The 21538-nt window shown below is 56.2% G+C and overlaps 1 protein-coding gene across 1 annotated transcript in view; it reads left to right on the top strand.

Moving 5' to 3' along the window:
* The window catches only part of TCOF1 (treacle ribosome biogenesis factor 1), a 38198-nt gene extending 17203 nt beyond the window's left edge, over positions 1 to 20995 (top strand). Inside the window, exons 14-28 of the mRNA XM_077769006.1 lie at positions 3552 to 3689; positions 3863 to 4048; positions 4127 to 4327; positions 4489 to 4629; positions 7019 to 7129; positions 11284 to 11470; positions 12857 to 12990; positions 14385 to 14498; positions 14829 to 15075; positions 15588 to 15670; positions 16181 to 16361; positions 18142 to 18690; positions 19024 to 19121; positions 19790 to 19833; positions 20599 to 20995. Coding sequence (XP_077625132.1) covers positions 3552 to 3689; positions 3863 to 4048; positions 4127 to 4327; positions 4489 to 4629; positions 7019 to 7129; positions 11284 to 11470; positions 12857 to 12990; positions 14385 to 14498; positions 14829 to 15075; positions 15588 to 15670; positions 16181 to 16361; positions 18142 to 18690; positions 19024 to 19121; positions 19790 to 19816 — 2397 coding nt within the window. The 3' untranslated portion in view covers positions 19817 to 19833; positions 20599 to 20995. The remainder of the gene's footprint in view (positions 1 to 3551; positions 3690 to 3862; positions 4049 to 4126; positions 4328 to 4488; positions 4630 to 7018; positions 7130 to 11283; positions 11471 to 12856; positions 12991 to 14384; positions 14499 to 14828; positions 15076 to 15587; positions 15671 to 16180; positions 16362 to 18141; positions 18691 to 19023; positions 19122 to 19789; positions 19834 to 20598) is intronic.
* The last annotated feature ends 543 nt before the right edge of the window (positions 20996 to 21538 follow it).

Raw genomic sequence — 21538 nt, 5'->3', positions numbered from 1 at the left:
TTTCCTCTTCAATCTAGATGGCTTTTATTTCTCTTTCTTGCCTTACTGCACTGGCTAGAGCCTCCAGTGCAGTGCTCAGTAGCCACGGTTAGAGCAGACGCCTTTGCCTTGTTTTTAATTTAGGGCGTAGCACTCAGTCTTTCACTGTTTAGTATGATGTTAGCTCTAAATTTTTCAAAGATTCCCTTTATCAGGATGAGAATATTTTTTTCTTTTTTTAAAGATTTTATTTTTAAGTAATTTTTACACCCACACAGGGCTCAAACTCACAACCCCAAGCTCAAGAGTCGCATGCTCTTATCGACCAAGCCAGCCAGGTGCCCCAAGTTCTTTTCTATTCCTAGTTTGTTGGGAGTTTTTATTAGTTGAATTTTTATCAAATGCTTTCTTCTGTTGAAGTGATCTTACCGGTTTTTTCCTTTGTTCCTTTAATGGAGTGTATTATACTTGGTTGATTTTCAGGTGTTAAATCAATATTTTGTTCTTGTAAATCCCACTTGGTCATGGTGTATACTCCTTTTCCTTGCCGGGTTTCGTTTGCTAAGTCATTTGTTAAGGGTTTTTGGGTCTACATCCATAAGGAATATTAGTCTGTAGTTTTCGTGTGATGTCTTAGCCTGGCATTGGTATCATAGTGATACTGGCCTCATAAAATAAGTTGGGTAGTATTCTCCCCTTTTTTTTCTGAGGGTTTATGTTAGATTGACATTATTTCTTCCTTAATAGAATTCGCCAGCAAAGCCATCTGGGCCTGTATTTTTTGTGTATGGAAGATTTTTTTTTTTTAATGTTTATTTTTGGGAGAGAGGAGTGCAAGTGGGGAAGGGGATCCAGAGTGGGATCTGCACTAACAGCAGTAAGGCCAGTGCAGGGCTTGAACTCAAGAACTGTGAGATCATGACCTGAGCCGAAGTCGGATGCTTAACCGACTGAGCCAGCCAAGCGCCCCAAAGATTTTTAATTACTAAATCAAGTTTGAGGGGTGCCTGGGTGGCTCTGTCAGGTAAGAGTCTGACTTCAGCTCAGGTCATGATCTCATGGTTCATGGGTTGGAGCCCTGCATTGGGCTCTGTGCTGACAGCTTGCTCAGAGCCTGGAGCCTGCTTTGGATTCTGTGTCTCCCTCTCTCTTTCTGACCCTCCCCTGCTCATGCTGCCTCTTTCTCTCTCAGAAATAAAACATTAAAAAAAAATTTTTTTTTAAATAAATCAAGTTTGAAAATTGATTATTAGTCATTTTAGGTTTTCTGGTTTCTTGAGTCAGTTCTACTTTGTACCTCCTAGTAATTTTGTACACAGTTAATAATTTGTGCCTTTCTAGAAACGTGTGTGTTCATCTCCGTTGTCTAATTTGGTGACATAAATTTGTTCATAATATTCTCTATAATTCTTTTTAATTTCCATAGGGTCTGTAGTCCTGCCTTCTTGCTAAATTTCAGTAATTTGTGTCTTCTGTTCTTGGTCAGCCTAGCTAAAGACTTAACCAATTTTGTTGTTCTTTTCAAAGAAACAACTTTTGGTTCCATTGATGTATTTTCTGGTTGTTATTTCATTAGTTTCCACTCTCATCTTTTTTTTTTTTTTTTGAGAAAGTGTGTGTGCATGGGGCAGAGGGAGAGTCTTAAGCAGCTCCAGGCCCAGCACAGAGGAGCCCAACACAGGCTTAATCTCACAACTGTGAGATCGTGACTTGAGCTGAAATGAAGAGCTGGAGACTTAACCCCATCTGCTCTGATCTTTATTATTCCTTCTCTGGGTTCAATTTGCTCTTTTTTTTCTAGCTTCTTAAGATGTAAATTTATTTTGAGCGTGTATGACTGGAGAGGCAGAGAAAGAGGGAGAGAGGAACAGGATCTAGAGCAGGCTCTGTGCTGACAGCAGCAAGCCCGAAGTGGGGCTCAAACTCAGAAACCATGAGATCATGGGGCACCTGGGTGGCTCACTTGGTTGAGCGTCTGACTCAGCTCGGGTCATGATGTCACAGTTCGTGGGTCAAGCCCCGCATCGGGCTTTGTGCTGACAGCTTGCTTAGAGCCTGGAGGCTGCTTCGGATTCTGTGTCTCCTCTCTCTGCCCCTCCTCCATTCTCACTGTCTCTCTTTGTCTCTCAATAATAAATATAAAATGTAAAAAAAAACAAACATGAGATCATGACCTGAGCCAAAGTCAGAAGCTCAACCTACTGAGCCACCCAAGTACCCCAACATGGGATCTTAAATTGTTTATTGTAGATCTTGGGTTTTGTTGTTGTTGTTGTTGTTGTTGTTTTAAAGTTTATTCATTTTGAGAGAACGCATGAGAGAGTGGGGGGTATGAGGGAGAGAGAATCCTAAGCAGGCTGGTGGAACACCCTACCTTCTCCCCACCCTGCTGACAGCATGAAGCCCTACACCCTAGTCAGGACCCCATCTCACGAAACATGAGATCATGACCTGAGCAGAAACCAAGAGTTGGATGCCACCCAGATGCTTCTCTTGTTTTTCTAATGAAAGTGTTTAATGCAATGAATTTCATTGTATTAACTGTAAGGACTGCATTAACTTCCTCCCAAAAATTTTGAAATGTTGGGTTTTTTATTCTTATTCTCTGACCTATGGGTTATTTAGAAGTGGGCTAGTTTGTGAATATCTGGGACTGTGCAGATTTCTTTTTGTGGTTGATTTCTAATTTAATCCCACTGTGGCTGGAGAACATTTGGCATGATGTCAGCCCTTTGAAGTTTATTGAGACTTGTTAGATTAACTTAGTCCTGGTGTCTTTTGTCTTCTTAAATGTATGCAGAAGACATTACTCCCCTCAGGACAACTTTTCTGTGCTGATGAGCACCGTGGCCTTTATCAGACACAGTCTGTTCTCCAGGGGGGTTTTAATCTCACGGCCCAAGATTTTCTTTGTTGCTATCATCTCTCTAGTGTGTGTTTGCTTGGATATCCCAACGAGCTTTTTGGGGATCACTTGGACATCAGTTAAGATTAGGCGAAATGGAAGAAACAACAGTGGTTTTCTATCTTGTTCTGCCATGCTGAGTGCCTGGCTCCCACCTTGTAGACTAAGATGGCTGCTTGAGCTCCAGCTATTACCTCAGCATTCCTTCCATTTGGGAGGAAGAAGACACATGTTTTTGTATGTGTAAGGAAGTCAGATTGTATACTCAACTTCCATTCTGTTAGCCAGAAGTAAAATTCATGGCCACCTAGCTGAAAGGGAGCCTGGAAAACACCTTTGCTCTGGACAGGCTTGTACTTAGCTAACATTTGGAAAATTGTTCACAGTAATGCGTTTACGTGCTTATTATGTGCCAGGCTCCATATTAAACACTATGAGACTCTCACTTAATCCTCATAATAACCCTATGGGTGGGCCTTGTTATTATCTCCATTTTACAGAGAAGGAAACTGAGGCCTGGTGAGGTTAGTGATTTGCCCAACTTCACACAGCCACTAAATAGAGGAGCAAGAATCCAAACTCGGGCATCCACCTCCAGAATCCGTGTTCTTGGCTAACCACCCTGCATCTCACCTTGCCCATTCTGTCGTTCTGTTTCCCCTTCCAGGTGAAGACCGCGGTGAAGACCCCACAGACCAAAGCCAACCCAGCTTCCGGCAGAGCGGCTTCGGCCAAAGGGACAGGCTCAGCTCCCGGAAAGGCAGTTGCTGCAGCTGCTCCGGCCAAACAAGAGTCCCCAGCCAAGGCAAGTGGGACCAGAAGCCCCAGTAGGTGCCAGAGCTGGGGTGGCAAGGAGGACCAAGCGGTGGCCTAGGCCTGGAAAGGGCCTTGCACAGTCACACTGTGGGTGGCACGTAATCTAAATGCAACCGCGGTGTCGACTTCCTTCCCCAATACTGTCACCTCCTCACGATTCAGGTAAAGCCAACAGCAAGAGCCCCCCAGAGCAGTGCTGTCTCCGGGAGGGGCCAGGGCTCTGTGCCAGCCGTGGGGAAAGCCATGGCCGCGGCAGCGCAGGCCCAGCCGGGGCCAGTCAGGGGCCCACAGGAGGACTTGGAGAGCAGTGAAGAGGAGTCAGACAGTGATGAGGAGGCCCCCACTCAGGTGAGGCCTGGGGAGGGCCGAGAGCAGCCCTGTGCTGTCTCTTTGGCTCCTTCCCTGATTCTGTTTCTCTCACTCCAGGCAAAGCCCTCAGGGAAGACCCCCCAGGTCACAGCCATCTCAGCCCCCAGCAAGGGGCTCGCCAGGAAAGGGGCTGCGGCAGGCACCCCCAGGAAGTCCGGAGCCGGAGCCACACCGGCTGGGAAGCCAGAGGAGGACTCGGAGAGCAGCAGTGAGGAGGAGTCTGACAGCGAGGAGGAGAAGGAGGAGGCGCCGGCCCAGGTGAGGCCTAATGAGGAAGCAGCTACAACGCCGGGCCTCTGAGCCATCACCACCCCTCCTCGGTCAGAACTTGGGTTCGGGGCCAGGTGAGGACAGAAGACCAGGTTAGGGCTGTGGCTCCAGGATCCTTATCCCAGCTGCCGTCTTCCGTGTGTCTCTAGGTGCAGCCCGCCGGAAAAGCCCCCCAGACCAAGGCCTCGCTGGTGAAAGGCGTTGCGAGCACTCCTAAATCCACCAAGGCCTCCGCAGCACGGGTGGACACGCCAGCCCCACACAGGGCTAAGCCACCGACTCCTGCCCAGGTAAATGAGGCCCGGGATCCAGAGACGGCTCAGCCTCCAAGGAGGCTCAGCCTGTGAGGCAGGTACCGTGGGTCCCCTGGTGGCCAGGGGAAGCCCCATCCCTCACTGGGGCCCTCATTAGGTATGTACATCTCCCCGAGGAGAGCTCATCTGGGGTGAAGCCTGGGGAGTGGAAAAAGGGAAGGAGTGAGGAGCCAGCTTCTTTCTGGACGATTTTCCTTCTGTTTGCAGAATGCAGCAGGAGCTGCTGTGTCCTGCCGAGGTTCAGGGGGACAAACTCCGGGACTTCTCGGGCTCAGACACGGGATGAAATGATATACGTAGGCCTGGTAGTCAGCATTGAGCCTAGGTGTCAGGAGAGACCGTGGTGGGTGGTGGCAGCCAGGCCAAACTGGAGAGCTCTTGCCCCATCTAGAAAGATGGTTCCTGTCCACTCCGGCAGCCAGTGTGACCTTGTAGAAGTGTACTCTTTCTGTAGCCAGATCTTTGTGGGTTTTGGGTTTTTTTCTTCTATGTTTATTTTTGAGACATTGAGTGTGTGAGCAGGGGAGGAGTAGGGAGAGAAGCAGACACAGAATCTGAAGCAGGCTCCAGGCTCTGAGCTGTCGGCACAGAGCCTCGTGCAAAGCAAGAACTCACAACTGTGAGATCATGACCTGAGCCGAAGTCCGATGCTTAACCAACAGAGCCACCCAGGTGCCCCTAGATCTTTGTTTCTTAAGGGAAGCTGGAAATCCCTGTGCTGGGTCGGGCCCCAGCCCCTTTTAGGTTCCTGTTTTCTTCACGTGTAAAACGAGCTCCAAGAAATCTGTTAAGCGCTCCTAGCACTGGCTTCTTCCTACAGCGCGTCAGACCAACGGCAAATGCTCTCTCTTGCTCGTAGACGTAAAGGGATGAAAGATGTTGGCCCTGCCCTCAATGGGGCTTGTAGTCCATAGGGCAAGATGAAGTGGCTGGATTATTGCAGAATCTTCTGGTAGTGCTCTGTCTGATGGAACTGGGAGAACAGGTCTCTGAGAGGCCAGAAGAGACCATTGAGCAGAGCTCCAGGGAAGACAAGGGGTTCACCAGGCAAAAACGTGGAGCTAGGCAGTCCGGGGGCCTAGGGGACAGGGGTTGCCAAGGGGAGGGGATGTGAGGTCCAGTGTGCTCCACAGAGTCCCACCATCCAGCAGGCAGTATTCACGTCTGGTTGCTTGTGACCAGTACCATGTATGGGGGCCTCGGTGCCAGACTAAGACACAAGGCTCAGGCCATGTCTAGACGTGCAGCATTTTGGTGGGTTTTTGTTAAGTTTTAAGTGGTTTCCTGTATCAGGATATCCTAATCTTCGAGAAGAAATCTAATTGGGGGATTGGCTACCTCATAGTTTTGGGTACAAAGTTTTGGGGTAAAGCTGCTCTAAGGTGGTTCGTTCAGCTCAGCCTTCTCAGTGACCCCGATTTCTTCTGCTCCACCTGCCTCCCGGTCAGGGCCAGGTCACAGCACCCCCAGAAGAGCTAGGAAGCCCCCCAGCTGACCTCCCTCCTATCTTCCTGTCCGGATCTAGGGCATGTGCTTCCCTTGACCAAAAAAACCAAAAAAGCCCCTGCTCATTGGTAAGGGTCTTGTTCTGTGATTGGCTGGGAGAGGGGCGGCCCTGCTCAGAGCCTGGCGTGGGGCAGAGTTGGGGTTCAGTGCACAAGGAAGACGTGGGGGCGGGGCCGTTGCAGCGCATGTTGTAGCTGACCCATTTAAACATTGGGAAATGACATGATCCGGGATCTTCTAACCACTCTGGAGAAATTGGACGTGGGCAACCTCGGTGGCTCAGCCACTTTGGTGGCTGGGCTGAGTAGTAAAGAGGGGCCTCGGCCCTGCCCTGGGCTCGCCAGAGCCAGTCCCCACCAGTGCCCGCTCTTCTGGCCCCCTGACTTGCAGCCTCTGCCCAGCCAGCCTTCCTCATTTATGCCTGGCCTGGCAGGACGGGATGGCAGCCTTGGGACACTGCCGGCTGGCCTCTGCTTTTCCTTGGGGGTGTTACCGCCGGACAGGAGCTGTGCCAGGGCCACCTCCGCAGCCTCATCCTGCACTGCTGTCTCCGTGTTGGATGCCCGGCCCACAGCACTTGGGTTTTAGCAGGGCTGACTTGCACGCCCCTTTCGAGTCAGAGTCAGCTCGGGAAGGGGTGTTTGCAGAGCAGAAGCCTGTTTCCAGAGGCTGCGGGGCATGCCAAACCAGTAGCTCTCCCCTCTGTGCCTGTAGTAAGGGGCTCTGCTGCCTTCGTGGACGGCCAGCATGTGTGAGGCTCATTGCTCACTGCCTGTGAATTCCCCGCCCCTGGTCCCTCAGGTGTATTCCCCCTTCGGCTAACACCTCCCCTCCCCCACCTGTGTGCTTGTCCCCTCAGAAGGAGGGCAACCCCAAAACTGCCAGAAGCAAGACCCTGGTCCCCGCACCTCCGGAGAAGGATGCGGAAGGGTCCTCAGAGAGCAGTGACGAGGAGCTGCCAGCCAGCCAGGTGGGTCCCTCCTCTTCTTGGCAATGCTGCAGGCTCAGGGCGGGGCAGTGGGCCTCTGGTGGGAGGAGAGAGGGCGAGGGCAGACCTGTGCCATTTAAACAGCGCTTCATAGTTTCCTGATCTCTTCCCCCTGATTCAATACATTCACCTTCCCAGTAACCTCCAGGAGGGAAGCAGCAGGGCATCACTTAACATCAGCCTCAGAGCCAGTGTAGGGTCAACACCGGCTCTCCCAGCCGCCAGTCCCCTGACCGTGGCCACACCTTAACCTTTCTGGGGCCCAGATGTTTCCACTGTAAGCAGGCAGAGTAACAGTCCTCCCCTCCTGCGTCTGTGCTCTGGGGTAGGAGGGCACGTGCTTTTGCCCTTTTGATGCGTCGGGAGTCAAGGCCTAGTGAGTTGATGTCAATTCTCCAAGCACTCACAACCCCGAAGAAGCCAAGGCCAAGGTAGACTGGCCCCCAGCTCCCTGCTGGGCCCTGGGAGCCTTCCCTATGTGTTTGTCCAAATCCAGGGGGCCGACCTGTGGCATGCGGTCACGTGCTCCACTGCACCCTGAGCCCTCCCCAGACTGCACCCCTGAGGCTGGGACCCGGCCTGCCTGGTCTCCCCAACTTCTAAGTCTGCTAGACTGGTGTCCAGGCCTCTGTGTAAACCCCAGCCTTTCTAGCAGATGGCATTGCCCTTGTCCTCTAGCCCCAAGTGCCCAGAAGCTTCTGCCAGGTCCCCTTGGGGACACGAGTCCTACAATTACCAGACGAGTGGGGTCTTCCTTACCCATCTCCCTCACAGACCCTGGCACGCGCTGATCAGCCTGTCCGCGAGACCACATGCTGCTTGCACGCCCCTAGCGGTGGCGCGGGGTGCCCTGCCTTTGTCTTCTCGGTAGCACAGATTATAATCATTGTGATAAATGGCTACATCTAACGTTGTGGGTCACTTTCCATGTGCCAAGCACTGTGCTAAACGCCATACTTCCTTATTCTGCTTAATTCCTTCAGTAGCCTTGTGAGGGTAGGTCCGTCTTTTATTCCCATTAAGGAGGAAGGAATGAGGCTCAGAGAAGTCGAGTGACCTGCCTGCTGCCCAGCACTGCCTCCACGCTCCTCTCTCCCGTGAAGGAGGAAGGTGGCTCTGGCATTGCCCTCCGGCTCTCCAGGCGCCCTTACGAGGTCGCCTTCTCTGAGCAGGAGCGGGAAAGCTGGGAGGGAGGGGGCCACCTCTCGCTTCTCTGCGGGGGCGGACTGACACAATTACAGTGAACATCATGCCTAAACTGAACCGTTTAATTGGTACGTTAGTCCTAAAGATTCTGGAGTTCCTATTAAAAAAGAAGGACAAAAGTTGGCATTTTGCGCCTTTCCCTAGGAGGTTTCAGGGGAGACGGCACGGCCTGGGGAAGCCATAGGCTCCTGTGACTCAGGGGATTTTAGCTCCCTCGTCCTCAGCGTGCTAACCATGATTATCGTCATGATTATGCATTTGTCAAGCACTTCTCTATTGACAAGTTACGCTCTGTATTTATTATTAGCCCATCAGTGGGGGGAAAGGGATTGATGCCAGAGTGGTGGGCAGAGCCTCAGGCAGGGGGGATGTGACTCCATTCCCAGGCTCCCTCACAGTGCCTCAGTCGCCCCACCTGCAGGGATGGGCTCCAGCCTCTTTCTCTAAGAGAAATTTCTGGGGGTGGTCTGTTGCTCAGCCCTGTTGCGCTGGCATTGTTAACCCTGGCCAGGGTCTGTGCTAGGGTCTGGGGCAGGTTCTGTATTAAGACAAAAGCCCTGTCCTCAAACTTTCAGGTATAGTCAGAGAAGAAGACCTGAAAGGAACTGAATTAGGGTGTTAAGTGGGAGCCATAGCGCGGCTGGTTGTGGAAGGAGCTCCTGCCTGGTGCCTGGAGAACTAACTTCGGGTACAGATCTGGCACGGTTTCCTGGTCACCCTGAGTGAGGCCACGTGCCCTCTGTTGAGCCTCAGCTTTCTCAGCCCATGGGGTGACAGTCCCTGGGGACTGGTGAACCATGGAAGCTCCAGGCTCATCCCTGGAGAGGGGGGGTTCCTGGCCCCTTGGGGTAGGGCCGGCCTGGGACCTGTTAACCAGCCCCGGGCAGTTCAGGAGGCTCCTGGTGCTGCCTTGGCTCTGTCCCTCGCTCCCAGGGTTAACAGCCTAGGCTAGACAGCCCCCCGCCCCCACTCTGCCGCTAGCTGGAATGAGGGCCCAGTGGTGAGCTCTGCGGTGGGGAGGGAGTCCCCGCATTCCCTCTGGGCCCTCACTGCCCCGCGTCTCCAGGGAGGCCCAGCCCAACGTTCAGGCTACATCAGCTTCCATTGAGTCTTTAACTGTCACCTCTGTCTGTGCGTGCCGTGCTTTGCAGTTTCCAGAGCGAGTCAGAGCCCTTCTGGGGAGCAAGCCCAGGCTGGGATTACTAATAGGCTTTTCAACAGGCGGGAAACTGAGGCCCACGAAGCTCAGGGGTTGGGCCGCACAGTGAAGTCTGGAAGAGGTAGGATCAGAGGCGGGTTTCCCTGCATCTGTGGGTTGCATGGGCCACCTTTTCAACTATCCATTGCCACTGAACTACTATCGTGTCCAGAGCTTAGCCCTGGACCCTGGTGTCCCAGCGTTCCGAGCCAGGACCTCCTGCACCGCCCCCAGCCCAGAGGCCGCGTGGGCAGGTGGAGTGGGGAGGAGGAGGCGTTTGCTGCCGAGCTGCTTTTAACATCCCAGACGCTATTGTTTGCCTTGGTGGGTTCGGTGCCTCTCTGCATCCCCGACAATCTGTTCTTCTGTCTTCTCACATATATATAGATCCCCCCTCCCTCAACTGTAAGCCTTCTCCCACTTTCCATCCTTCTCTCTTTCATCATGTGGGAAGGCAGGCTCTGGAAGTGGCAGATCAGAGCAGCCGCGGGGGAGGCTGCGTGGCAAGGGGAGGAAGGGCCCCAGCCCAGCAAAGCTTCCGCCCTCTGGCGGTTACCCCTCTCCTTTACTTTTCACAGTGCCTCTCCCACTGCTCTCTGGGCCCCAGAGGAAGGCAGGGTGGTGTGGTAGGCAGGACTGGGTCCCTGAGCAAGCTTCCTGCTTCTGTGCCTGCTTCCTGTGTTCCCCCGGCCCAGGCCAGACGGGGACTAGAACTCACACCGAGTCTGACCTGAGGCTGGTGGGTAGGCTCGTCTGGCTCCCTGGCTCAATGCGTGCGAGGTGCCCATGTGAGCAGTGGACACATCCACCAGAGCTGTGACCCAGCCTGGTCTGCGGGATCCCCAGGAGCTGCCACTTTCTCTGTCTTTTACCGCCTCCCTGGAAGATGTGAAGCCTGCCCAAAGATAGAACAGTGTCAGAGAACCCCACGTGTCCTGCCCAGCCTCAGCGGGTCTGCAGTCGTGACCGGGCTCGCTTTCATGCAAATCCTCCCCTCCTTCCCCGGTACCCTGGGTTCCTTTTTTTTTTTTTTCAAAGGACAGCCACCATACACCATCACCCCTGAGAAACTCACCTGTGAAGTCGGTGTCTCCATTTCCCAGATTATCTAATATGCTTTACATGTGGTGTGTCCAAGTAAGAATTCACACAAGGGCCAAACGCTACATTGAGTCCCTTAGGTCTTAATGTGCTGGGTTTTTCCCCTGTGCAGTTTATTTGTTGAAGGCATTGGCTCAGTGTAGCTGGGTCGTGGCACCCAGGCCCACCTCTCAGGAGGCTGCATCAGAGGCTCCGGGGTAGGGGCTGCTGGATTACGCAGTGAATCGTGTGTTAGGACCGGCGGCCAAGGGGCGTGGTGCTCAGAGCACCCTGTGGGCAAGCGTCAGGCCCCATCTGTGTTCCGTTAGCTGTGTGTTCTCAGGCAGTTCTTTTCTCCTTTCTGGACTTGAGAGTTTTCCCACCTGTACAAGGGAGCCTCTATTGCTGACGTTGGGGATTCCTGGGAAGGTCACATGGGCTTCTGCTGAGCCATGAGGTACCATGCAGGTCTTAGCAGGTGCATGGGCTGAGGGCGCGCCGGGAACACCCTGGGCAGCCGCGGTGCCCTCTGTCTGCCCGGTGGCCCCAAGCTCTCCAGACCCCTTGCCTTGTAAGACCCCTACCCAGCTTCCCCTTTGCCTGGCCAAGTCTTTAATCACTCGGGGGGTATGTTTTGTTTTTGTTTTTCAAGGTGATTAAACCCCCTCTGATTTTTGTCGACCCTAATCGTAGTCCAGCTGGCCCAGCTGCTACCGCCACACAAGCCCCAGCTGCAGACACCCCGCAGAAGGCCCGGGCCTCCGAGAGCGCAGCCAGGAGCTCCTCCTCGGAGAGCGAGGACGAGGATGTGATTCCTGCTACGCAGTGCTCCACTCCCGGTGAGCACAGGCCTGTGACACAGGGCTCACTCCCCCGGCCAGGCTCACCTGGGAGGGGCCGCCAGCACGTACATATGCACACACGTGTGCACCAGCCAGCACGTACGTAGGCATGCACAAGCTAGCCAGCACATAAACACATGTGCACCAGCCAGCACATACGCAGGCACACACACACCAGCCAGCACATACGCACGTGTGCATCAGCCAGCACATACGCAGGCACGCACACGCTAGCCAGCACATACGCACGCGCAGACCCTCATCGAGGCCCAAAGGGGTGAAGGTGCTGACGGTCACACAGCATGTTGGTCAGGACGGGCTTGGCCCATCCCCGTGAGGAACTGCCTCCAGTGCCCGTCTCTGGAGGCATATTTGCCGCGAGTTCTGTGCCGGCTCCAGGGGGAGGAACCCGCGCCAGTGGCGGGAAGCTGTACGACACATTTCTACGTAGTCTCAGGAAGAGCCTTGTAGTGACTGACGGCCTGAACAGGGAGAATGGTGGTGAGCCTCCTGTTCTTGGTGGCATGTAAGGAGGCTTACGGAGTCCCAAACCAGACATTGTAGGCCAGGATTCTGTCTGTCAGTGGGAGACAGTGCCACGTCTGGGGTTTCTTTTACTGCCGAGAGCCTGTGGTATGACCAACGACTTTAGGAAAACGGTTCAGACCGAAACACTCTCTATGAGGAGAAGCAGCATGCCTGGTCTTGGTGGGCTCCTTAAACACGGAGGAGCACAAAAGAGAGAATGGCACTGTGATCCCACGGTCTGGAGCAATTATCGATGTTTTATAGCTGTTGGCTTTACAGAAACATAAGCCGCGTATGTGTTTTTAGTGAGCTCTTAACTGTATGTTACGCTCCGTAATTTTTACTTGACATGTTGCGCATCTACCACGTGGTGCCTGCCGGTCACGAAGCAGTCCTTTGGGTGGACTTAGCCTGGTTTCCGGAGGCAGGGCCGAGCTGGAGAGAGCTAAGGGCTTTGTCCGCGGACTCAGGGCCAGCACAAATGGTGCTGCGGTGAACACATAGCTGAGCCTTTGCAAACGACCCAGATATTCCCAAGAAGACTCCTCTAAATGCAGACTCCCATTTGATACCAGCGCTCCTGCCGTTACTCAGAGTAGCGGCCTGGCCGGCTCAAGGGGGCATCGTCGAGGACAGGAGAACAGGGGTGTGGGGGCAAGGGGAGATCCTGGGGCCACTGCCACGGCACACAAGCCTGTGGCATGCGATGGTGACGTCTCCCACTTGTCAGACCGAGGGAGGGCACCACGCAGGCCTCTCCTGCCAGTGACGTGAGCAGGGGCCAGGCCCCAGGAAGGGCTGATACTGGGGATCGCTACTCACGTGCACTGACTTGGGCCCCCTGCTCCGTCTCAGCCACTAGAACAAACGTGCCCGTGTTCACGGCCCACTCAAGGCCTGCGGTCAGAGCCAGCACTGTTGGGGCCACCAGCAGCGAGGAGTCCAGTCGGGTGTCCGAAGGCAAGAAACGGGAGGCACCGGTCGCTCAGGTACCTGGTGGGCTAGGAAGAGGGAGGGCTGTGCGGCCCAGCAGGGGCGAGGGGCCCCCTGCCCCCCTGGTACCCGCACGTGCTGCTGGGTGGGACTGCCGTTGCTCTTTTCCACCCCCCTACCCCGACCGAGTGCCCGGATACCTTTGAGCTCGGAGGAAGCAGAGCCCGAAGCTTGGTGGCCGGGCCCAGCCAGCGCTGCCCCACGTGCCCCTCGGCAGCCATTCCGGCGTGGTTGTGTTTTTGGTTTCTTTTTTCCTCCCAGTTTGGAATTGCAGTGAACAAATCTCGCACTTCCGTAGCATAGAGAATAGTGACCTCCCATCCTTCACCGTTTTCAGGGTGTTTCTGTCGGGTCTTTGCCTAAACATAAAAGCCTGAGCAGAATACAGCTAATGGCTCACTGTTCTAACAACAGAGCTGAGCGCTGCCCTTCAGCGAGACCGTTGACATATGTCCAGGATTGCACAGAGCCCGAACCCAGGTCTCCTCGCTCCTAGTCCATTGCCCCTAGTTTTTCTGTCTCATTGTGCCTCACTCCTTTCTTCTGAGAGGGAGGAGGGAGCATGGGTGCTGGCTGGGTGGCTGGGCTGTGGTCACCGCACCCAGCAGCCTGTATCCGTTCTGCCAGCTGGCCAGCAGGGGGTGCCAGGCACTGAGATGCAGCAGAAAGACAGAGAGCGAGAGTCCCCTACCTCACAGGCCATTGAACAAGGAAGCCAGAAAGTACAGTACTCACCCACTGGTGGGTGCTCAGAGGGGAGTGCAAACCAGAGACTAACGGGATGGGCTGCTTGAGGAAGGATCGGCAGGACTGGCCTCCCCCAGGGGGTGACATGGAGCCAGAGGAACAGGCAAGCCAGGGAGGTCTCTGGCCAGGGAAGCGCTTGGGGGTGAGAGAGGCCAGGCTGGACAGGCCATGGTGGGGGCCACACGGCAGCAGAGGGGGACCTGAGGGCTTTCGGGGGGTGCCCTGCCTAGCCTTCCGGTTCTCTCTCTATGACTGCTGGCAGATGTGGGAAGCAGGAGTGGCAGGCACCAGGAGACCTCTGAGGAGGCTGTTGCTGCCACCCAGCTAGAAGCTTGTCCCTTGTGAAGGCTTCAGGTTGGGTTGGGGGGCCTGGGGTAGGGCCCCACTCCTTCCGCCTCCTGGGCTAAAAGCCTTTGGGTCCTCTGAGAACAATATGATTAGCTTATAACCTGAAGCCTGGCCCCATTTGCTGCCCACATGGTGGCATTGCCCCTCTGACTGTCCCTCAGTCCCCCACTCCAGTCCCATGGCTCCTTGTACAGATATGGGTCCCCTCCTGTGCCAGCCAGTATCTGACCAGGGAATGGCATAGATGTCATCCTGAGAACTTGGGAGTCTCAGGGCTGCCTGTGGCTGTCCACAGGTGACAAAGAGGAACCCTGCTCACCTCCCGCTGACCCAGGCCGCCCTGAAGGTCCTTGCCCAGAAAGCCAGTGAGGCCCAGCCTCCTGCTGCCAGGACCCTGTCTTCAAGTGGGGTGAGCTGGGGAGCCGGGTGGGGGTGGGGCCAGGCCCCACCCTGGAGAAGGCAGTGATGAATGATTACAGAGCATAGAAGGGTGGGCCCAGATCGGGGCCTAAGTCCCAGGGCCAGCATCTACCTGCTCTGTGACTGCAACATGCATACTCGTCTCCCTCCTCTCCATGCCTCCCAGTCTCTGAGCCTGGTCTGAGCGTTCGTGGTAGGGCTGAGGCCTGGGTGCAGAGCAGCTAACAGCCGCCTTGTCCGGGGGGCGCTGAGTGTCCAAGAGGCACCAGCACTTATTTCCCTCCATTTTTCCTTCCACTCTCCTTGTTCACCAAATCAGGTTGATGGTGCTCTGGGAACACTCCCTGTGCTGAGTCCCCAGAGAGCCCCCGCGCCAGCCAAAGTGGCCAACAAGCTCCAAAAACCTGAGGTTCCTGCAGCCCAGACGGCCACGGCCACTCCTGCAGGACACCGCAGAGCCAAGGCCTCTGAGACTTCCAACGACAGTGAGGACAGCAGCGGCAGCTCTTCAGGGAGTGAGGAGGATGCCGCCGGGCCCCAGATGGTCCCCGCGGCCCACAGCCTGGGTGAGGGTCCCTGGAGGAGAAGGCGAGGTGGGCCCGGAGAGGGGAGTGATGGCCTGCTGGAGCCCCGGGTGCAGGCCTGTACTCTGAACCTTGTTCTGCAGCCTGGACCCAGTCATCCCATGCTGGGCCTCAGTTTCCCCACCCGAACAACCTCATGTGGAGGTTGGTCCGTGTGATAGCAGACTCCGCTGTTTGACCACTCCCAGCTTTTTGGTACAGACTTGTAACTGATCCCCCCAAAATCCAGGGTTATGCCCTCTTCTTCACCCCCAGAAAAGCAGAGAGGCATAAGTAGGGCCTCGGGAATTAGAGCAAAAAGTTCTGGCATTCACGTGTCTTGCTTAGAAGGCTGCGAACAGCAGTTGCCCATGGAAGGGAGTCACAGGAGCGGATAAAGCCTTGGGGGTGGCAGCGGGGGGACGTGCGGGAAGCTGAGGCCTTCCCAGGGCCTCCCGGAGGGCTCGGCCCCACCACGCAGCCGGCCCGACAGGGTGCCTGTGCTCCTCCCGTAGGTCCAGCCCCCTCCGCAGCGGAGACCTTGGTGGAGGAGACCACGGCAGAGTCCAGTGAAGACGAGGTGGTGGCACCCTCGCAGGTAACTGCCAGGGAGAGGGCTGGCCCTTCGGGGGCCTCAGGGTGGGGGCTTGAGGCCCCCTGATGCCTGTTAGGCTGAAGCCATCCCCACCACAGGGCCTGGTATCCCCGAGGCTGGGCTGTCTCCTCCCCTGAGGCTCCTTTTCAGCCTAAGGCCATGAATAGTGGACTCAGAGGCTGTAAAAAGGGCTTGCCTTGATTTTAGATGAGTCCCGGAAAGAAAGCTAGTTTGTAACAGATGGGATTTCTTTAAGGTTATCTTCTGTAAGCAGCAAGCAAGCGCTAGTGATTTTCCATGCGCCTTAGCTGTAAGAAGGTGTCTTCTTAAACGTGCCTGACAAAAACACGTACTAATTAAAATAGTGCAGGAGGTCCGAACAAAAGGTTGATGTGCCCGCCGACAGGGCGGCCTGTGCTTGGGGGCTACCCGCTCAGGGGCTCCCAGCAGGCCCTGCCCTCCCGAGGCCAGGAGGGCCTGTGTTCCAGCCCCATTCACGGTGGGTTTCTTCAGTCTCTCCTCTCAGGTTATGTGACCCCTGGGCCACCTGTGGCCAATTCCCAGGCTTCAAAGGCTACTCCCAGGCCAGAACTCGACCCCTCGGCTTCCTCTACTCCCGCCACCAAAGATGCCCCAGACGGCAAGCAGGAAGTGGAGCCCCAACGTGCAGCAGGCACCATGTCCCCTAAAACAAGTGAGTCAAGGGCCACAGGAAAGACACAGGGACCCCTTCTTTCCCTCCCTCGGGAATCGTCCCACCGGTACAGTTGTGTGTGTCACCAGGGCCTTTCCAAGCGAGGCCCGATGCCCCAGCGCCCAGGTGTCCGGCCCCTAGGGTCTGAGACAGCCTGGAAGCCAGGTTATCTGGCCTGTTGGGATGCCGGTGGGTGACTTCGAGCGGCCTTGGCTCTTCCTCGCTGTGCCTGTTGACAAATGGACTCATGCTGTGGGGTGTGGGGACTCCGGGGAGCTCAGACAAAAGGCAGGAGCCACATTTGGGGACATTGTGAGCACGTGGCAGAGACCCCCAGTGACGGACCGTGTTGTAAAGCCTCCGGCAAGACCCTGCCACCCTAGGCATCTGTGTCTTCACGGCACAGGGCAGGGTGGGTCTGTCTCATCAGTGTCCGGGCACAGCGTGCACAGCAGATAGTCACATGGCATGGGGGCAGCCCGGAGTGCTGCGGTCAACCGGCCAGGGGCATCAGCCGGCCCTGACTCGCCGGTGGTAAGGGACCAGTATCTCACACGGGCACTCCTGGGACAGTCTAGGGATCCCGTCCCCAGCTCTGGTGTTCTAGGGTGTTAGGAAGCAGCGAAGTGGGCTTCTGGAGGAGGAGGAAGCTGCCAGCAAAAACTTGGCCCTCCTCAGCTTCCTCCTCCTCCCTCTGCCCTGGGACCCTCTGCTGTCTCTGTCCCCCCACCCCCCCACCCCCCTACCACAGCCCTGGGGCCAGAGCCACTCCAGATCTTGCACCCAGGGCGTCCCGGTGCACGTACAGGGAACAGCCCCCAGCCCCATGATATGGAGCCTGGCCGGGCCACTGGGCACCTTCCAGAGCCCAGCATGGAGGTGGTCTTGTGCCGGTGAGGCCCAGAACGGAGTGGAGACCTGCCGAACCACCCGAGCAGTTGCGGGCAGCCCTGGGACACCGGCGGTGTCGGCCCCCACGCGCACCCCATCTTTGGCCTTAGCTGCAGCTCACCGGTGCCGGGTCAGCAGAGGGGTCCCTGCTCACTTTCTTCCCCAGCGTTCTCTGTGAGAGGCGGGTGCGACAGGGAGACATTGCAGAGGGGGCTGTGGAAGGTTTTTTTAACACGTGTAGTCAGCACACAATTACCAAAGGAGAGCAGAGGCGTGGAAAATTCTAAACAAAGGCTGTACCAGAAATCACTCTGGCAGGCAGCAAACCTGCTTAGTCAGCCACCACGTGTGTATACAACATGCCCGTCACCCCCCAAGCTGCCTTGTCCCCTGACCAGCTTTGTCGAGAGGCTCTTAGAACAGGACCCTCGTTGTTCATCCGAGCTCTTACATTACAAACTGGGAGACTGAGACCCTGCAAGGAGCATGGTCCCACAGCCGGCCGGCGGCAGTCAGGCCTGCCTCCCAGCTCTGCTTCCAGCTGGACGCTACCGTCTCCCTCCTGTCTGACCTTTCATTTTGTTGATGGATTCAGGCCCTTTCTTTAACATCCTGGAGTCTTTTCCCACCCCCAACCCCAGACTCGAGTTTTTGGTGTGAGGAGACAAAAGAGCTAAGTTTTAAAAAGTAAAAAAGTAAAGAAAAGAGCTAAGTTAGAAGCTGCTGGAAAGGTGTGAGCCTGATGGGGCAAAGGGATCACTGGAGTGCCCGCTCCCTGTCTGTACCGTGTCTGGGGAGGTCGATCGTGTCCCTAGACCCTTGGCCTCTTACACAGTGAGTGTGTTTGCTGACTCTCCCTGACCTGTGACCCCGTGTCCTGTCTCCACAGGCAGAAGAGAGGCTAGTGGCACTCCTCAGAAGCCCCGGAAGCCCAAGAAGGCGGCTGGGAGCCCCCAAGCCTCCACGCTGGCGCTGCAGAGTGACATCAGCCGGCGCCTCCTGAACGAGCCCTGGCCCCTGAACGAGGCCCAGCTCCAGGCCTCTGTGGCCAAGGTCCTGACGGAGCTGCTGGAGCAGGAAAGGAAGAAGGCCGCGGATGCCGCCAAGGAGAGCAGCAGGAAGGCCCGGGGGGCCCGCAAGCGGAAGCTGTCGGGGGACCAGCCGGCCGTCAGAGCCCCCGGGAGCAAGAAGAAGAAGCAACCGGCGGCTGGGGGAGGCGGAGAGGGTGTGGTCTCACCAGAAAAGGCCTCCAGGACTCCTAAGGGGAAATCCAAGAGAGCCGGGGCAAGTGGCGACATCAAGGAGAAGAAGGAGAAAGAATCTTCTGGCTCCCAAGGGGCAAAGGAGAAGCCAGAAGGGGAGCCAGGGACACTGAAGGTTGAGGGTGGAGACCAGGGCAACCCAAAGAGCAAGAAAGAGAAGAAGAAATCCGATAAGAGTAAGTGGTGGACTGCAGCCGGGGGGCGCGGGGGGCAACATGCCTTTTACAGGAGAAAATAACTTTTTAAAATAAATGTGTACACACTTTGAGTTAAAGCAAAGTAGTCCAGGGGGGTCTGGAGGGGTGCAGAAATCCTGAGGCAGGCCCCACGGGCACTCAGGCCAGGGCCGTGGTCCCAGGGGCCTGTGGGCTTGTTGGGATGGTTCCCCAGAGCGTGGGGAGAGCCGGGACTTGGCGTCGGGAGGGGAGAGTCTAGCGTCCTGGAGGCCTGCCCTCTGCACACTGAGCCCCGCGCTTCTGTTCCCTGAGAGGTTTACTTTCTTCCCTTAGAAAAAAAAGACAAGGAAAAAAAGGAAAAGAAGAAGAAAGCAAAAAAAGCTTCAGCCAAAGACCCTGACTCACCATTCCAGAAGAAAAAGAAGAAAAAGGTAATGTGAGTTCCTGGGGGGTCTCTGGCCAGGGGAAGGGTCCAGACCCAGTCCCCAGGGTGCATGTCAGAGTGTGGGTGGGGTGAACTGGACTTGGTTGGGGTCCAGAGGTTGGGGGCTTGCGAGCTGTGACACACTGGAGACCAGGGGAAGGCAGGTGCCACCGGAGGAGGGACAAGGTCTATGTGTGTAGAAGCCATGGGGGTGACCCCGTCTTGTCTGTGAGGTAGAAGCATGGTCTTGGGATGGGTGAGGAAAGGAGAGCCCCCAGGAGGCTGGAGGCCAGCCAGGTGGGCTGAGGTGAGAGGAGAGCCTCCCTGGGTTGTGTGCACCCCAGCTCGCAGGGTACCCCCACCGCAGAAGTACGGGCTGCAAAGGCCAATCACCTGAAGCGGGGAGGGTGGGAGCATTCCACACCTTGTGTGGGTGCGGTTCTCACCGCAGCCAGCAGGGCTTCAGCTGTGTTCAGAAAAGCCGAGCATCTGTTACTCAGAGACCTGGGCTCCCTCCTGGGCGAACGGGGCGCCATCCCTGCCCTTGGGGATCCCCCTGTCTGTTCTGGGGGAGGCACAAATTCTCAGGAGGGAACCATGCCATCACTCTTGGTGGAGGCAGCATGGTGGGGGAAGATGCTTCAGGTACATGCTTGCCCTCCTTCTCTCCCTCAGAAGAAGACCGCGGAGCAGACTGTCTGAGGGGCACAGGAAGACAGGTACGCCTGCTGGCCCAGGGATCCCTGCTGACCTCCCCTCCCCTCCCCTCCCCGGTGGGCAGCTCTAGCATCTGGCGAGGTCCCAGGGGGCCGGGCAGGCCATCTGGCTGGAGAACATGGTTCTGTCCCTCAAGGTCAGTGGGACCAGTGAGGTGATGCCAGAAGTCAAGAGCTGCAGAATCACGAGGGTCCAGAACAGTAATGGCAGTGACCACCACGGCGGGCACTGGGACGGTGCCTCTTTGTATATGACGATGAGACTCGAGGCCCCATACCACTTGGGCTCTCCCCACCACTGCCCAGTTCCTTTTCCTTTTGATTTTGAACCTTGAGGGCGTTGTCTGGTGGAGAGGAAGACGGCTTCCTCAGGACAAGCCGTTCCAGTGGATCTGTGCTCTTGGGGCGCTGGTAGAAGGGTTTGAGTGTCCCCATCGGCCCCCGCAGCCAGCAGCCTCCTGGAAACGGGGGTGACCCAGCACCTGCCTGGGCGGTGGCGAGGGTTAAGTGGAGCACTAAGGCACTCGGCCCAGTTCCTGGGACGTGGGCAGTGCTACCGAGCACCCACTGTGGTTAGTGCTCTTTCCTATGGTATCCAGAGATACCGGGCTTAGATTTCATTTTCTTCTCTTTGGGGAAAACGGTCAGAAATCTTGCATCCAGATGTGTTTCCTTCACCCAGGGGGTTCTTAGCCAGGTGGTGACCCGCCCCATGCCCCTGCCCACCGTGGGCCAGTATTGAATCTTTAAACTTCCCTCCCTCCCCAGGAGAAGACAGCCAGCCGCAGTGTCCGTGCTGGCCGAGCTAGGGAGCCCTGCAGAGAGGCTGGTCCGAGGAGGAAGAGGAGGAAATGCATCGCGACCCAGTGACCTCCACTCACTGATGCCACGTCTGACTTCTGTCCTGACACGGAACGCTTCATATAGATGTGTACAGTATATATATATATTTTTTTAAATGACCTGCCCCTCCCCCTTCAAACCCAACATGCCCAGGGGCCTCGGGACTTCCCACCTCTTTGCCCTGCAGACCTAGCGAGGCCCGGCCTACAGCTCCCTCCATCCCGGTCTCTGGCTGATGCTGAGGCTTTGTCCTCCTCTATCCGTTTTTCCCGTTTTGTTTGTGGGGTTTTGTAACAACTCAAAATAAAAGGCTCGAAGGAAAGGCGGGAGTTCCTAGTGCCTTGGGGACAAATATTTGCGTCTGACTTATTCTTGGAAGGGGAAGTCTGGCCGACGCCCGGAGGTGAACAAACCACCACTCAGGATTTGTTCTGTGCACCTCGAGGCTCTGGGACGCGGGGGCGAGTGGGACACACAGGTTGCCGAGGAACCTGCGAGGTGCCCCGCAGGTACTGGATCGGTGGGGAAAGCCTCCCGGAAGAAAGGGCGTCCCGCTAGTGGGGGCGGCGACATCGCGGCCGCTTTGCTGGGGCGGGCCCGGCCGGCACCAGAGGCGCGGGATGGAAGGGGGGTGCTTTCCCGGCACCTGGGGAAGTTAGGGTTTGAGCCAGAGGCGGGTCCTCTCGAGGTACCACAGGCAGGGTAGGAGCAGGAAACCCAGTTAGGACCGAGGTGCCCTCGTGTCCGGGTCACAGAGGTGGCGGGGTGGTCTCCGTAGGACTTGGTGAGGGCAGCGGTGCGCCTCCCCAGAGCGTGTAGAGCAGCGGAGGTCATGGCGGTCTCTCCCCAAGGCTTTGAGCCTTCT

The sequence above is a fragment of the Crocuta crocuta genome, unplaced genomic scaffold (genome assembly GCF_008692635.1).
Source record: "Crocuta crocuta isolate KB4526 unplaced genomic scaffold, BGI_CrCroc_1.0 scaffold340, whole genome shotgun sequence".
In the NCBI taxonomy this organism is placed as follows: Eukaryota; Metazoa; Chordata; class Mammalia; order Carnivora; family Hyaenidae; genus Crocuta; species Crocuta crocuta.
The sequence above is the reverse complement of the archived record's forward strand: the minus strand, read 5'-3'. Positions and strand labels throughout refer to the sequence as shown.